The sequence below is a fragment of the Falco punctatus genome, assembly GCF_963210335.1.
Source record: "Falco punctatus genome assembly, chromosome: 4".
Taxonomy (NCBI): Eukaryota; Metazoa; Chordata; class Aves; order Falconiformes; family Falconidae; genus Falco; species Falco punctatus.
This window is the reverse complement of record NC_137583.1, coordinates 33,206,196-33,223,230: the sequence shown is the minus strand read 5'-3', so window position 1 is coordinate 33,223,230 and position 17,035 is coordinate 33,206,196. Positions and strand designations below refer to the sequence as shown.

The following is a 17,035-nucleotide window of genomic DNA, read 5'->3' as shown; positions in this document are numbered from 1 at the left end:
TTGACAGCTGAAGTGGTAGTTTTATAAATTCAAATGTAGTTGGGTGATTTCTTTGGAATGGAAAATAAATGTCTGTGCCGATTTCAATTCCAAGTGAATTGGAACTTGTTTTTAGAAAATTGTGTATTGTAGTGAGTTAAACATGACTTTCACACTGGAAGTCTGGCTCACTTAAAGAGCTCTTACTTGTTAGAGCTGAGTAACGCTTCAACATCGTAGTATTTTATTCACTGTGCACACAAATATGCAGGGGCTAGGCAGACAAAACTGTGTTCACTTTAACAGTTTTACGCAGATGGAGATAAGTGCAGTAAGTTAGCTCAGTATTGCTGTATGTCAGTAATTCTTCTTGTAGTCCCAGGGCCTAGTGTGGGAGGTAGCAGTATCAGAGTGAGGGGAGAGGAGAGACATGAAGAAGGGAGAAATGTGAAGGAAGCCAGACGGCACCATTTGGAATAGAAGGTATGGCTAGATAGCTTTTTTTAGTAGACAGGTTTTTAGTGGAGTGTCAGTAGGCTGATATTCTAGAAGCTGCTTTTTATCACTGTGGCTGGGGTAGCAGTTACTCACACTTTTCAAGCATTCTGTAAGTGATCTCAAAAGCTGGTAGCTTCTTTTGTACCTTTTTTTTCTGAATTGGGTAGATTGAGTGGTATGGAGGTGCTTCCAAAACAGGCAAGAGTCTTGATTCTTCAGCACAGACCGCAGGGGCAGATGCAGTTGAAGTGGTTGACCAAAGGTTCTAGTATCTGTGGTGACTATGTATTGTTCAAATGGGAAGGATGAGAAACATGTTCCTGTTTTGCTAGCAGTAGCATAACGCTATGCTAAAGCTCTTTGCCTTGCGTTACTGGTGCTGTATATGTATATACAGCAAAGAATAATTTGTTTTAATCCCTTGTATTTATGTGATTAAGAGTTTGATGGTTAAGAAAAAAGTGGCAAATCAGCTGTGTTGGATTTGAAATTTAAATATCTTCAGGTGACAAGTTCTTTTGAAGCTCTTTTCAGCGGTGTAGACCTCATTTTGCAAGTTTTGCATATTAAGTAATGAAAAACAGGGCTATTCTACTGACGAACGCAGACTAGAGTGTACAGCAGTTGTTTTCTCTGCACTCCATCAAATTCATAGTCTATCACAGCATGTCCCTCTTCTGCAACTTTTCATACTAGGATTTAGAGCCTTTTTAGGGCTGCTTGACCTTGGCTGCTCAGGCAGCCCTGTTGGATTATCAGTTCCCAGGCTCCTTGGCACTTTCAGTGGCGCTGAATGTCATGCAGGCTGGCTTACTTGTTTTCTTGGCTGTATAAACTACTTGTACTTTTCTGTTACCCGAGATTGCTTGGTTGTACATGCAGTAACTGTATTTGTTAAAATTTAGCCTGTTTTATAATGTAATCCAAGTTACTCTATGTCCCTGGCTTTGCAGAGCTGGGCAAGAAATGTCAGCAGCACATAAGTGATTTAAGCTTTTAAATCCTAATTTTCCTTTACCTGTGTTAGAATTGTTTAAAAATGGTAAATAAAAAAAGAAATGCTCAATAAATTCTTACGCGCACACACACACCACCCTCCCCCCATATTAGTTTGCTTAGTGTGTTGGTGCTGTCCTCTATGAATAGTTAACTGCTCACTGTTAAACATTGTAGAATGATGCCAGGTTAAAAATAGTGGTAGCTGGCTTATAACTTTAATATATTACTCAGCCATGTGTGGCCAGCGTTTTGTCAGCATAGCAAATCCCCTAATGAATTGACATAATTTATGAGTAAAGGAAAGTTATTCAAATGTGGAAGTTTTATGTATATTGTAAGCCTGATTTGCCTATCAAATTCTTACAGAAATTCTTCACGTCTTGCAATTCCCTGAGCAGATGAGATCAGCAGGATGCAGTATTTGCCTGGAATGCCCTGTAGCTTGCTTTAGGGATGTTGCTGTTAGTGGAAGATGCCTGCCTGTAGTGGTTGGTTGTCTCCTCTGTTTGGGCTTTTTCTGATTACTGCCACTTGAAAACATTATCTTCAAATCAACAAAGAATCTTTGCACTGAAAACTTCTTAACCGAAGAGTCCAACAAATCTGTTTAATAATCATAGTCAATATTGATATGAGGCAAATGGGTATCTCTGGTGTGTGTTTTTAAAAAAGAAAAAGGAGGTTGAAGAAAAGAAAAAGGGGGTTGACAATTCATGAAAACTTCAGAAATCATGTCTGTTGGGTTCAAAGACTGTGCTCTCAGAACCGTTTAATAGTTCTTAAATGTACGTATGTCTAAACAACTTTCTGATGGTATAGGTGCTCTATACCATACCCCAGTTTCAGGCATTTTAATGGTATTGACTGCAGGTACTTACAATGTGAAGCAACATTGGAGGGAGGAGGCAGGGGTAGTATTTTCAGTTTTCTTAAGAACTTCAGAAGGGGTGATTATGTGGTATTGTGTGACTTGGCAGGTAGCTTTCCAGCTTGGTAGAAATTGTTAGTCAACATAATTTGGTAACCTCTTTATACTTTTAAAACCCTACCGTCTGTACCTACTGGTTTAAAAAGTCATGTCAGCTATTTGTTTGGGTGCTCATGTGAACCAAATGCAGAATTTGCACAAACAAGAGAACTATCAAAGAGACTGCATGTAAATACGCCCCCGGCTTCTGGCTGCTACAGAGAAAAAGCATGGGAAGACTGACTTACAGAGATGGCTGACCTGATCCTGACTAGAACTGAGAAGGATGCGAGGAAAGGCGGAATGTAGTTCTTCATGTAGTCCCAGGAGAGGAGGGAAGAGGCAGAGGAACAGAGGAAGTTGGAGAGAAAGCAGAGCCTTCCTCAAACATGATTCTTGAGCTTTTTATACTTAGGTCTCTGCACAGTGAATTTTGTAGAACTGTATTTATTCAGATATGTTTAACCTTTCATATTTACTGTGTTTAAAAGTCTGTCTTGTAAAGGGCTGGGTTTTGGCTCATTAAATAGTATGGGAATAGTATTTGATGTATTGCTACTGTCTGCTTATAGGCAGGGAAGCATCAGAGGATAATTCAGGCTAGCAAGGAGTTTAGGAGGTCTCCAACCTCCTGCTCAAAGCAGTGTCAGCCTGAGGGCAGACCAGATTTCTCAGGGTTTTGTCCAGTTAGATCCTGAAAGCATCCATGGATGGCAACTGCGCAGTCTGTCTGGGCAACCTGGGCTTCTGCTCCAGTGTCCTCATGTGGAGAACAGTTTTCCATGTACGCAGTCTGAACTTCTTGTGTTTCAACTCATGCCTGTTGTCTCTCATTTTCCCTCCATGCTCCACAGCAAAGAGCCTGGCTCAGTCTTTAAGAACTTCATACATACTGGACAGCTGCTAATAGGTGCTCCCTAAGTCTTCCTTTCTCCAGGCGGAGTGAACTCAGTTCCCTTAGCCTCTCCTCATGGTGAAGTGCTCTGACCCCGTGATTGTCTTGGTGCCCCTCTGCTGAACTTGTTCCAGTTTGTTGTCTGTGTTGTTTTGGGGCTGCCAATACCGGACACAGGATCTAAATGCGGTCTGACAGATGCTGAGTAGAAGGGCATAATACCTTCCCTTGGTCTGCTGGCTACGGTCCTGTTTATGCAGCTCAGGATGCTGCTTGTGGTCTTTGCTGCCAGGGCACGTAGGTGAGCAGATGTTCAGCTTGCGGTCTGCCAAGATCCCCAGGTCCCTTACTGCAGAGCTGCTGCCCACCTGGTCAGTCCTCAGTTTGTATTGCTGCAAGGGGGTTTTACCTTCCCCAGGTGCTTTTGTCCTTCTGGAGTTTCCTAAGGTTCCTGTTGGACCTTTCTTCCAGCCTGCCCAGGTCCCTCTGGATGGCAGTCCAGCACTTGAGTGTGTGCATTGGTTCCCTCAGTTTGGTATAAGCAATGTCCCTTTAAAGCATTATCAAAACCACCTGGTTTATATTTTTAACCTTGATTGTAGCCTTAATTAGAGTAGAATGAGAAAATGGAACCAGCACGTTTCAAGGTGCTGCATTTAATAGAAGCTGTATTTTCTACAAAAATATATGCCTACGTGAATTGTTTAGTAAGTAAGGGATGCCACGCAGCACTACTGTTCCTAATGCATTTAAAAATTAAAAAGTAATTCCTTGGTGCGTTTCAGGCATCCTAGGAACTTAATCCACCTGGGACAAACCCAAAGTAACCGGTTGCTGTTTTAATGAATGACAATTTTGGAGAGTTTGACTTCAGGCACTTGCTGCCACCTACAGTCAGTTAAGCTTGGTGGTGTGTGCTGGTATTGGGCTGCGCGGTTCTTTGGAACTCTGCTGTAGTAAATCTTCTCTGGCAAGGTAGAATGGGGTGCATGTGTTTATATATAATATTTACACATATATATGTGAGCCAGTATGATATTAAAGCTGTAATTGTAAATCAGAAGAATCTTTGGGGAAACATTTTTTTTAAATGTAATTCTGTAGGATGCAAGTATGTAAATGTTGCCTAATTAGTAGCTAAAAACAGGATAAAGAGAACCTAATGAAGGCTTCTACAACATGAAATAGTATTAGAAATTATGCATGCTTTCTCACAAGGTGGTACAGCTACTTGCAGCATAATCAGTACATATAAAGCAGATGAAGATAGAATAGCTGCTTTCAAGTACTGTAGAATATATTAATATTTTTAAAAATTAAAAAGTTGTTTTACACAGGAGTAGTATCTGCTTTCAAGTAGACTTTGTCCCATTGCTTCTTACTTAATAAAGTAGAACGCAGGTTTGTGACTGTCCAGCCAGTCGCCTCGGCTATCGCTGCACTGTTAGGTTTTAATGCTCCACACAGACACCTACTGCTTGAACTATTAGAATTGTAAATTGTCATCATGAATTAACCATGTTAAGGACGAATGAGATGCTTCAGTTGTAGCTCCCTAATGTACCTGCGCACCAGAGAAATGGGAAATTTAGTGATCTTCAGTCTTTTGTGAACGTCAGAGCACTTTTTATCCAGTTCAGACTGCCTTCGTGTCTGCTCAGTCTCAAGACTTGAGTTCAGTCTGCTTCCTGGCTCGAGATTTAGGGACGCAGTGGACATGGACAGTTAGAGCCAGAATGTTACGCTGGTGAAATACATTGTGATGTAGTATGTTGCAAGGTCTCATTACAAAAATACCCTCTGTAGTAATTTGCTAAACTTACAGAAAGACTATATTTTAAATAACAAAATTACAGGAGTGCTAGGTTAAAAGTCCAGCTGTGAAAGTAGGAACAGTAATGCCATGAGAAACTTGTTCTCTTCTCTTGCTTGGGTTCACTTACTTTTCCTGAATGTTGGACAACTTTTAGTTATTTTCTCTGTATTTCAAAACTTTTTTTTTTAAGTAATGTATGGAGTGCTTCTGTGGGCTCATTAATTACGTGTCTGTTGCTCAGCTTTGCCTAGGTTTGGTGAAACTGCTGCCATAATTGCAATTCTTTGACTGGAATGGGGTCTATTACCGTGGGGTTTATATCTAAAGCTCCAGTGAGCTAGCAGTGTCTGAATCCCTTTTCTCTGGTTTCTCCCTTTCATCCCCTTGGAAATTCCAGACAGTCAACTTTGCTAATTTGGAGCACTTCAAAACTCATGTAATTTAAAAAGAGAAGCTCATCAAACTGTCTTGTAATGGCAAATATTATTGTATGACTGGTTTTATGTGGCAGTCTGATCTAGGTTGTTAATTATTAAACGATTTGATTAAAAACCCTTAAAAGGACAGTACCATATGCCTTAGATGACTTCTGTAAGAATCCGTATGGAGACTGGAAACTTGAGATTTTTAATTAAGCACAAATATGACTAATCAATAATGTGGATAGTGGGTTCTTCATTAAGTATTTTTCAGATTCAACCAATATACAAGGCTGATAAGTATTTTCAACTTCTTTTACAGGGTGACCTAAAAACGTATATCTGCAATGAGCAGGAACACGTTAAAGGAGATTCACAAATAATGCTGCTACAGAGAATGGCGTGTGAGATTGCTGCTGGACTTGCTGTAATGCATAAACACAATTTTGTGCATAGGTATGCTTTCCAGATAAATTGCTTTTAGTTATGATGCACTCTAAAATTCATGCAGGTATTTTCATTAAAATCCGTGTTTACTGAAGATTGTGTTTAACAAACTTCCATCTAACTTCCGTATCCTAAGTCATGAAGGTGTGATGCTTAGGAAGATGCTCATTCAACTGCAGTGGTGTGGTGATACAGCTCCAGCCTGGCTGAAAGCCAAGCACCTGCTTTTTAGGTTTGAAGCCCACAGAACACAACCTATCGCTAAGCCACTCCAGAAGCTGTAGTTGTTGATGAATTCTGAGCCAAGTTAAACTTGCTTTGTTTGTTGTGGGGAGAGGGATGTTAGAATTTTGTTAGAATGAGTCTTATACCTGCTGTGTGGTTTTAATAATTGTAGCAAATTAGAACTTCTGTTTGGTAATCTGTTACCTTTGTTACTAAAAATGGGAGGGAACCCCAAAAGGAAAATGCTGCCTTTCTAATGCAGTAAGGGAGAAGCTAGAAGCTGACTTTAGATGAAAAATTGATTGAAGCAGATACTTTCTCACTGAATTATTGTTCATGTAACCTTTTAATCTTCAGTAACAGAGGCAGTCAGATTTAGAAGATCATGATGGGAGAATAATTTTGTTTTAATTGGGGGGGGAAATGCTAGATTTCTTTAAGGTTGGCACAGCTGATACTGAAAAAATGGCAGTAGTTGTAAAATGCTGGAGAAAAAAATGTGTTCGTGAAACTAATTGCTCAGAAATATGCCAAAATACATTTTTTTGGCTTTAAATGGAAAGGTGTTAAGGAACTGGAAGACATCAACTTTAGATCTGTAATGACTAAAATAGTAAAGCATGCTTGTTCCACAAACGTGGCTTACCTGATGAAACCTTGGCTATCACAAGATACTTTGATTTTATGTTGGATCAGTCTGTTCTTTGCCATAGAAACAGTGCTTGTATCATCCCTTTCGGCAAGCTAGAAACTTGGGCTAGAGCTTATTGGTGCACATCTTGCTACCTAGAGAAAGCAGAGACCTTGTGTTCAGGAAGAAGCTGAACTATCCGACTGAAGTCTTGAAAGGCGCAGGTGTAAAATGACAGCAAGACCCTGCGAAAACACCAAAGCCTGGACTCTGGTGGTGGCTGATGGGCAGAGCTATTCCTTTAACCCCTTTAACATTTCGAGTGACTTGAAGGTAGTACCAGTGGTACCTGCCAGACGGATTGATCACTGTTTCTTGTGTTGCAGCAGTATGGCTCCGTAGGTATTAAATGTAACAGTACGCTCTCAGTGAAATAGTTAAACTTGATCATTAATCTGTGGATCTGCAAGTTTCTCACTGTAAATGTTTACTTCTAGCAACACTATCCTGATGCTGTCAGAGTAAGTGGTAAAGCTCCAGCATCAGCGATTTTGTTGTTAGTGGTAAATTCAAGCAGCCAAAATTTCTATTTTCTCTTCCAGGATATTTATTTAAATAGTATAAAACAAGCTGGAAAGTTTGGGACATACCTGAGGGTTACAAATATGTTTGACCTGTGTATTTCAGTGACTCTGGAAAGGAAAACATTTTCTTACTACTTTGAAGTAGGAAAGGTGTGTGGTTTTCAGACTGTTTGTACATTAGAGACTTCTTTTTTAGCCACACAGAAGCAATCGTGGAGTTCTTCCAGTGCACTTAATTGCCTTGTACCCTTCTGTGAAACTGAGAAGCAAAATATTTGAGCAATTAGTCTGCTGAGCTCTTTGCTGTCACAGCTACAGTTCTGTAGTAAGCACATGGCTTCATTAAACTTGCATAAATTTCTGAGTTTGCATGATGAGTTTTCTGAAACGCCTTCTTGGTATTATTACAGCAGCACTGCTGGCTATAAGTACTTGTCTGATTTATGGTGGGAGCTGGAAACTACTTCTGTGTGTATTCAAGAGCTTTGTGATTTGTTTATTAAAGAACTTTATGAAATACTTCTTCTGATGGTCTTTTTCAAGGACTGTCTGTAGTTCTAGTTCATGTGTAATATATGGTTTTGTTATTTAGAGGCACTTAGCTTTAGGTGTAAAATGCTACTAGTTGCTTAGTATTATACTGTAAGTATTTAAACCTGATCTGAATTGTTGATGGTGCCTGCTTGTGACAATTGGAATGCAAGACATGTAGTGATAGGTGTCGGGTAAAGAGGGACCTACATCACTATAGCATGTGAACAGCATAGGTAACTACATTATAGGATTATTAATAGAATTAAATAATCGCATATAAACTGTGTCGTTTGAATGCTTAGGAGTATACTTCACTACTCTAGAGTAAAGTGACTACATTTTGAACTTTTTATAAAGGACAGTATAATAGTCTAGGGGTTTTTGCATAAAATCTTTAAATGCAATTGCTTTGTCACTATGTTTAGTTTTCTTTGATTCCAGAACACAGGTTCTGCTTGGTTTTGTGGCTCTAAACTGATGCTCCTTTGAAAATGTGGGAGGGCCTAAGGGCAATCATATCCTTGTGGCCACAAAACAGATCTTGTCTGATGAGTCTGTCATGACGAGAGACCCTGTCAGTGTTTGGTTTTTTCTAAAAGTGCTGAGTGTTTCTATAGAACTATGGTGTCCGCAGTATTCCAGTGAGATATGGGATCAATTATTGGCTTGTACAGGTTCTAAAACTTAATGAAAATGTAAGCAGCAAAAGAACTATCCTAACATTTAGTTTGGATCAAAATTGTGCTTTTTACATTAATAACTCCAGTTACTGTGCCTGGCTTCGCATTATGAGTTGGTCTTTTGGAAGGCATGGACTGGTTTAATTTTGTCCAAAGAGAATCAGGAGGGTACCTCCAAAGCACACCTTTCTTGCAGCTGGCTTGCTTCAGCCTTTAGGAGGATGTAGGTCTATGGGATCAGACTACAGCTCATGCAGGTAAAATTGTTGGATAAAATCAATGGAAAAAAAACCTGTAGTGTGGATGTTGAATCCATAGCACCTAAGTAGTGTCACTTTTGTTAACCCACTTGTTTTAATTTGCGTTGAAGATTCCTTGGTTTGGTCTTATTGTTTATTTGTTTTCTTTTTCAGTGACTTGGCCTTACGGAATTGCTTTCTTACATCAGATTTAAATGTCAAAGTAGGAGATTATGGTATAGGATTCAGTAGGTATAAGGTAAGTTAATATAGTCATGTACCACTTTTTTTAAAGGGTTTGGGGCCTAAGGTTACAACAAGCATACTTTAAAGTTATAAACAAGATTGTCCTTTATTTGAATAACTTTTGAAGTGTAACTGGGAAATAACTGTGGCAAGCTCATGTAACAGAATAGGTGGTCTTTCTAGAGACAAGTGGAGTTCATGCTTGTACAAGAAAGCTTCTGCTTATATCTACCAGGTTTTAGGTCCTATTTACAGTAGTCCTAAAATACGCACAAATTCATTTTAATGTTTTAAGAAAGGAAAAATTTGAGTTTCTTAATGAAAATGTTCAGAGTATTTAAATGTGATAAAAATCAAGAAAGTGGAAAAAATCAAGGCATTAATTAAAAATGTTTTTTGAGTACTGACCCTTACAACAGTTTTTTTGTTGTGGTAAGGAGTGAGTGTCTTTCTTCCATAGCATTATTCTTTACTACTTGGGGAAAATGGGATTAATTTTTTACATTCTAATTTTTTGCATAGGGTTCACGTAAAACCATGTTAAGGAAACTACTGTCAACTTCTGGAAGTTGATCCAATGTTTGTTCAGTCTTTTTCTGCTTTTTATCAATAATTTAGGAAGATTATATTGAGACAGATGAGAAGAAACTTATTCCTCTTCGATGGACTGCACCTGAGTTAGTAACGAGTTTCCAAGACAGACTGTTATCAGCAGAGCAAAATAGATACAGTAACATATGGTATGTAGCAGTCTTCAAAATAATTTCAATGAAAGATTTGTGAACATATTTTCAAATGTTACATAAACGAATAAATAATATTTATAGTTAAATTGAATATTGGCTTGATACACTGCTTTTTTATTTCATCAGATGTACAGTAGGTTAATCTCTACAAACCTGAAGCTATATCTTGCTGTGGAAGGATGCTTAGACATCTGTTGAGAGCACAGTTATGCTAAGAAAAAAAGTTTAGCAGAATAGGTGTTTATACTAATAAACGTCATTACTGTATGTTTGCCAGTTGCCTTCAAATGTTTATAAAGGAAGGAAATGGTAAATTATTTTTCCAGTAATGTAATAGCTGTGGATGACAAGTTGATCCCACTAAAGCCTGATTAAGTTCCATTGGCAGAACCCTAGCATTTTAATTGCTGCAGCATTTGAGGGCTGCAATGAACTGTTTGTCTCTGCTACCAGAGAGCTTACAGACAATGGCTGGTGAAAATCTTGATGAACTTTTTTGAAATCACCAAGTTCCATTGCAGTTCTCAAGTCCTAAGAAATTTGGTTAATGGAAATTAGGACTTAGGCTAACATTTCTGAAAACATTGTAGTTAAATTCCTGCTTTTATATTCTAAGGGTATTAAATAGTAAACTAGGTTTTATTTGCTAATTTAAAAGTAGGGTTGCAGAAAGCAAGTGGGATAGATAGAAATTGCCCAAATACTGATTTCCTTGCAGACTTCCTCAGATCATACTGTTCACCTAAACTACAAGCAGCCAGGGTCTTAAGGTTGCAAACTTGAATTTTGGTGCCTCTGTATACAGAGCTGCTTTGAACAGATCTGGACTAGATGACTTCCAGAGACCCCCTTCCAGTCTAAATTATTATAATACATGCAGTCTCCGTTAATTTACATTTTGAGCAAGGAAAGTTGCTCAAAGATCAGTATCAAGGTTAATAACTGAAAATGTGATTAGTGATGTATATGATAAGTATACAGCACTGAGGAAAGGGGTGGCCTCTGACTACTGCAGGTTAAAAGGAAGTAATTTTATGAAAACTGGAACAAAGATTAGTTTTCTAGCAGTTGGACCCGTAACTGCAATTCCTGATGAAAGCTTTTCCTGTTGTTAACCGTAAGGGTTTTTTATCTTCTCTAAATAGGCATTTTCTATTTTTTTAATGTGTGGGGGTTTCTTCCATAGTTGAATCATTTGAGGCCTGTTGCATTTTGTTGCCTTCAAGCAACTTTATTCTTGAGGCTTCTAGTGTTCTGTCAAAATGAGTTAACAGATTCTGCAGTTGTTATAGAGCCAATGGGAGAGTGGTATTTGTTCTTATTAGTTATGCTTTGCACAATCCTTACATTCTTAGAAAGCAACTTTAAAATAGTTCTTGGAACGCACGGTCATTTGCTGCTCTTCTTCAGGTCCCTGGGTGTAACATTATGGGAGCTGTTTGAGAATGCTGCTCAGCCTTACTCGGACTTTTCTGACAGGGAGGTCTTAACCCATGTCATAAGGGAGAAGCAGGTCAAGCTCTTCAAGCCACGTCTGGAGCAGCCATACTCTGATAGATGGTAAACTTTAGATGTTTTTCTTTATTCTTAAAGCTGCTGAAGTAGTTTCTCAGAATACTCTGTTCTCTTAAATATATTGAAATCGCTATGTGATATCAAGCTCTTGGCAAAGAAACCCTAGGTAAAAGGAGTAAAATCAGTTGCTATAGATGGAAAGTCCTGCCTGTGATATTAATTGTTACTCCTTAGCTTGCTAGGTATCTGAATTTTGTAAGTTCCTTTTCAGTGTGAAACCTATTGAAACATGTTTCTTATTTGTATAGGTATGAAGTTCTGCAGTTCTGCTGGCTACCTCCAGAAAAGAGACCAACAGCAGAAGAAGTGCATAGACTCTTAACTTACCTTCGCATGCAAAGCCAAAGGGACTCGGAGATTGATTTTGAACAGCAGTGGAACGCTCTTAAACCGAACACCTCAAACAGAGAAACAAATAATTCTGCATTTCCAATCTTAGATCACTTCACAGGAGATAGACTTGGCCATGAGATGGAGGAAGTTCTTACTGTAACTGAAACAAGCCAGGGTCTCAGCTTTGAATATATCTGGGAGGCAGCTAAACATGATCATTTTGATGAATGTGGTCATGTGAATCCTGAGGATGCAATGACGTACACAAGTATTTTCTTTCCAGTGGAGGTTTTTGAGAGGTCACTTTCAGAGCAAGGGTCGGGAGCACAGGATGGAAGCGGTCAAGAAGCATCGCTTGCTGTCCCTGGGGTGTTACCTGTGTTTGATGCACACAAGCTTTCTGTTGGAAATGACTACTATATCCAATTAGAGGAAAAAGGAAGTGGCTGCAGCATGAATTTTGATAACCAATCAGTTGTCCTAACTACAGAAGTTGATCGTCAAGAAGCCGTACAAGAAAAAAGTTCTCATTTCACAGTTCTCAGGGATCTTGATGTTGAGGAATCTAGCACTGATGGGGACTTCTTCCACTACAATACAGATCCTAAAGAGGAATTTTTGCCTGCTACTGGTAGTCCAGAAAGTCCTTTCCAGAATGTGTTTAATGACACTGACAGATCAGAAGAATTGACAAACAGAAAAATACTTGGTTTTGCTGAAACAAATGATACTCCTAAAGACTTTAAAGTAGCTGTTTTGAATGCAAACACAGATGCTAGAAAGGCAGTAGGCCTTTCTGAGAAGGAACATTCTAGTCATGCTTCTGAAAACGAAACAGCTCCCTTATGTGAAAATATCTCTAACCAGTCTGACTTGGTAACTTTAGAAGAACTTTCTGATAACTTCTTATTTCTTCAAGAGAAAAACTTGTTAACAGGGTTATTGTCTAACAAAACCAGCAGTGATTTTGCGCAGAAACCAGATGTTCTAAAACGTATATTAGAAACCTCAAATAGAAACTCTGTAGAGCCTGAGCCTGTGCTGGCTGAAAATGCACAGGTCTTTTCTTTAATACATGAAAGTCTTAGAACAGTGAAAGATGAAAATTTTAACCCTGTGACAATGAATAAAGATCTGAATTCTCAGTCTCACACTACTGTAGAGATGCAGGCATCCTCTAGTCCATCTGCAGGACATAAGTTACGTGATAAATGTGCAAATCTTCCTTATTTGAAGGATGAGGGAAAACTTAGAAATGTGGAATTGAATGAAGTTGTGTCCTGTAACATTGATACTGTCTGTCAGGAAGAGCTATCCAATAATGCCAAAAATAATGATGTTGGCAACAATCCATATTACAACATTGCTGTTGAAACAGATGAGTGTGATGCACAAATAAAGCAGGGAATGCTTTTCAAACCTGATGAAGTAGCTTTTAATAGAGAAAAAAGTAGTGATCAGGAAGATATGAAAAGAAACTTGCAAGATAAGTCTCCCATATTAAAAGATGAATGTTTATTGGAGGAAAGACAAGAAACATCAAATCGTTTTGAGAACTGTAAGGATATTCCAGAAGAGATGACCTTAATTTCTGTTGCTACTTCAGATTGTACAAGCCAGGATAGTCTTCTGGACGACAGCCCGTCTCCTTTACAAACTGTAGAACAAGCCTTAGAGACACCCGATTCTTTGGATTCTTTAGATGTAAATGAGGTTTTGGAATCTTTACAGGTTCAAAGTCCTCAGAAACTTTTGCCACCTGATAAACCAGCTGACAGTGGCTATGAAACAGAGAACCTGGAATCTCCGGAGTGGACTTCCCACATCACTGTTGACGATGCTTCTAGTGTAGAGACTACTCTCTGTGTTGTCAGTGAGGGCAATGTCAGTGCTTTACCTTCTAATCCAGTCATAATCGTTTCAGAAGCAGCAGCTTGTTTAGATGCAGTGAACAGCAATTTTGAAATAACCCCAAAGGTTTTTCTGGGTGGAAATCAAAACTCATATAGAGACTCTGCCTACTTCTCTGATAATGATTCTGAGCCAGATAAAAAAGCAGAAGAGACTGTGAATCTGTCAAGAGAGACTGCATGTGTTGTCCCTTCAAATATAGGAGACGATAATACTGAAGAGGATTACAGTTTGGAAGAGAGGCAGCAAAAGTGTGGTGTAAGGAATTACCAGGATACCAATAATCAAAATGCAGAACTAGAACTAAATCATAACTTGGAGATCCAAGAGATGGATGTAGGGATGCAGGGGTGTCCTGATGAGTGGGCAGAGGCAACTCTGAATTCCCTGGAAATACCAATGGAAAGTAACCTGTCTGAGACTTCCCATAAAAGTGTCTCTTGTGTTGGCACTAACACTTCAGAACTTCTTTCACACAGAGACTTGAAGTCTGTGCATAACATAAATAGTCATTTAGATCTGAGTAACAGTGATAAGTCCTTCTATCACACTGAAGGGCAAAAACTGAAAGAGCCAGATATTGAAGGAAAATACCTCGGCAAACTCAGTGTTTCTGGAATGCTGGATTTAGAAGATGGTGATGATGCGGATGAGGAAGATGAAAACAGTGATTCTGAGGATGATATGAGGACTTTTCATATGCATAGTCTGAGTTCTGACAGTGAAGATGAAACTGTTCATCAAGTACCTGAGATACTTACTGACAAGGATGATGGAAAAAATCTGAGAAGCTTGTTGAAACTTCCAAAACCACTTGATGAAAGGCAACATGAGCATTGGAAAAATGAGAAAAAGGCTGTAACATTCTTTGATGATGTGACAGTCTATTTGTTTGATCAGGTATCCTTTTTTATTTACTAAGTAAAGTTTTTGTTGCTTTGGGTTTTCTTAAAAAAGACGTGGTAGAATACCTTAATATTTGTGGACACACTGTTACAAGCTCACCTTTCTTTTTTGGCAGGGTTAGATCTTGTTTGTGACGTGGGTTATTTTTTATTTTTATTTAAAGAGAAAAGAAAACTTTTCTTTGCTAGGTGCAGTTGTGTGCTGCTGGTAGAATAACAGCACTAATTTGAAGTGAAGGAGGGCTTTGCTTTGGGCAGCGTGGGTTGTTAAGTCCTGAATCTCCATTGCTTTTGGACACTTGACTGCAGCGCTGAATGAAATGGTGGTTTTTAGCGATGTCTTTCTGGTCTTTGTAATTAATTGAATATGTGAGACAGCATTGTTGTGGACCAGATTTGATTAATTCATTTTACCAGAATGTTGTTGTAACTTTATAGAAGCAGTTTATCTGTTTAACAAGTTTGAGGACTTTTTAAGTTCAAATGCCTTTATAAAAGGAAAGACAAAAACACATCCAAATAAAAAAAACAAACCACCAAAACCAAACAAAACCCAAAAAACCCCAGACTGCAACCTAAGTCTGAATCTTGTGTTAGTTACTGTTAAAGTAAATTTACCTTAAACCGTAATCAAAGATGAGAATGCTATTTAGATGGTAATGCTACTTTTTATTAATCCTATGATTCAGGTTCAGTGGAATACTGATCTGCTTATAAAATTCAAGGTTACCTTTGTTTCCCGATCTGCTTTATCAATTTTTAACTTCTGTAACTTGATATGGAGGGGATTGTATTTTAACATTTTGGCAACTAAACTAGCACAGTGAGTTTAAAAGAACAGTCATACTGTCAAGCTTTGGAAATGTTGCTTATGATGACGCACATAAATATTGGAGTTTTGTAATAGAAAACATAGGTGATATATTTGTGTTGGGGCAGCCTGTAGAATAGTAATCCTTTTGTCAGAAAGGGAAAAAAATTAGCTGTGTTTAAACTAGTTTTAGTTGTCTTTATTGTTACAGTAACTGATAAAATGTTGGCTGCTTCCAATACCAGTCATACAAAGTCTGTCTCTTTATCCTGAAGCATGATTAAGGGGTAAAAAAAAAAAAAAAAAAAAAACCAAAAATGTTGGGAGATGGGATAAGGCTTTATTAAAAAGGAGCGTCAGGCTGACAAGGGAACTGTTTTCAATTGAAAGTTGTTTTAGCTTTCTTCCTACAAATATGAAACCACCTTATACATAATACAGAAATAGTAATTTCCTACATGGTTTTTGAATGCATGCATGGATGGATACATTGTGGGTACAAGTGTTAAATTTTGTTTCTCTTAGGAAACGCCAACTAAGGAGCTGGGAAACCGTGCAGTAGACATGAATGGGGAAGACTCTCACAGCACTCCTGTTCCATCTTCAAGTTTTAGTTACTTAAACAGATTTGCAAATTCAGAAAGCTCAACAGATGAAGAAGGTACTTGAGTATATTTATATACAGCAGGGGCTGAAACAGAATGATAGTATTTAATGAAATGTCATTTGAAATTACATGTGATTTGTAAATTCACTGTACCGTAATTGGTTTTGGTTTTGCATCTGAAGTGTACGCTTCAGCTAGGCTCAGATACTGGTGTTACTGGCTATCAGAACCTCCGGTGTAATACTGGGGGGTAGTATATTGAGGTGTCTAGGCTATCTTGAGAGGTCAGCCAAACTATGGATGACAAATGTTTGTGGCTTGCAGGGCTAAAACAGAAAAGCTGGAAGTTTTGTTTTGGGTTAATGCAGTCTTCCAGGGGTTTGCTTTTAAAATTGTACATGACTTTACATTAATGTAAATGGCCTCTTTTTTTTTTTTCTTTCCTTCCCCGCCACACCACCACCCCCCAAGGTGGGGGTTTTGAGTGGGATGATGACTTCTCTTCTCCAGAGCCATCCTTTATATCAAAGGCAGCTAATAGTCTTATTAGTTCTAAACCACCTCTTCAATCATCAAAGTACTTCTCTCCACCTCCACCTTCCCGGACTGTTGATCAGAACTGGTCACATTCATCCCCTTATTCCAGATTCTCTATCTCTCCTGCAAACATGGCAAGCTTTTCTCTTACACATCTTACAGATTCAGATATAGAACAAGGAGGTAAGTGATTTAGTTATAATTATTTTTAAACGACAAATTATGCAAAGGTGTAAGTGATAGATATGGCAAATCTAATTCTAATTTAGATACTTAGTTTAGAAACACATTTTTAATGCTATAAAAGTAATGTCTGGTCTTGTATTTCAGTTAAGACATAGCTTTCCATTTAAATTGAGATTATTTGCATCCAAGTGCAAGTACAGCCTTGTGGCTGAATGTTCTACAGAACATTTACAGGAGAAGGTCAAAATTTTTCTGTTCAAAAAGC

At 38.4% G+C, this 17,035-nt stretch overlaps 1 protein-coding gene across 4 annotated transcripts in view; it reads left to right on the top strand.

The window, feature by feature from the left end:
• Nucleotides 1–17,035, top strand: part of LMTK2 (lemur tyrosine kinase 2) — a 57,090-nt gene that overhangs the window by 35,214 nt on the left and 4,841 nt on the right. For all 4 annotated transcript variants that reach the window (XR_013927617.1, XM_080384237.1, XM_080384235.1 and 1 more), the window contains exons 7-13: nt 5,896–6,029; nt 9,088–9,172; nt 9,778–9,899; nt 11,316–11,465; nt 11,729–14,624; nt 15,966–16,101; nt 16,519–16,767. Coding sequence is in view for 3 of the 4 variants with exons in the window: in XM_080384237.1 (XP_080240363.1) it covers nt 5,896–6,029; nt 9,088–9,172; nt 9,778–9,899; nt 11,316–11,465; nt 11,729–14,624; nt 15,966–16,101; nt 16,519–16,767 (3,772 nt within the window). In the remaining variant the exon portion in view is untranslated. The remainder of the gene's footprint in view (nt 1–5,895; nt 6,030–9,087; nt 9,173–9,777; nt 9,900–11,315; nt 11,466–11,728; nt 14,625–15,965; nt 16,102–16,518; nt 16,768–17,035) is intronic.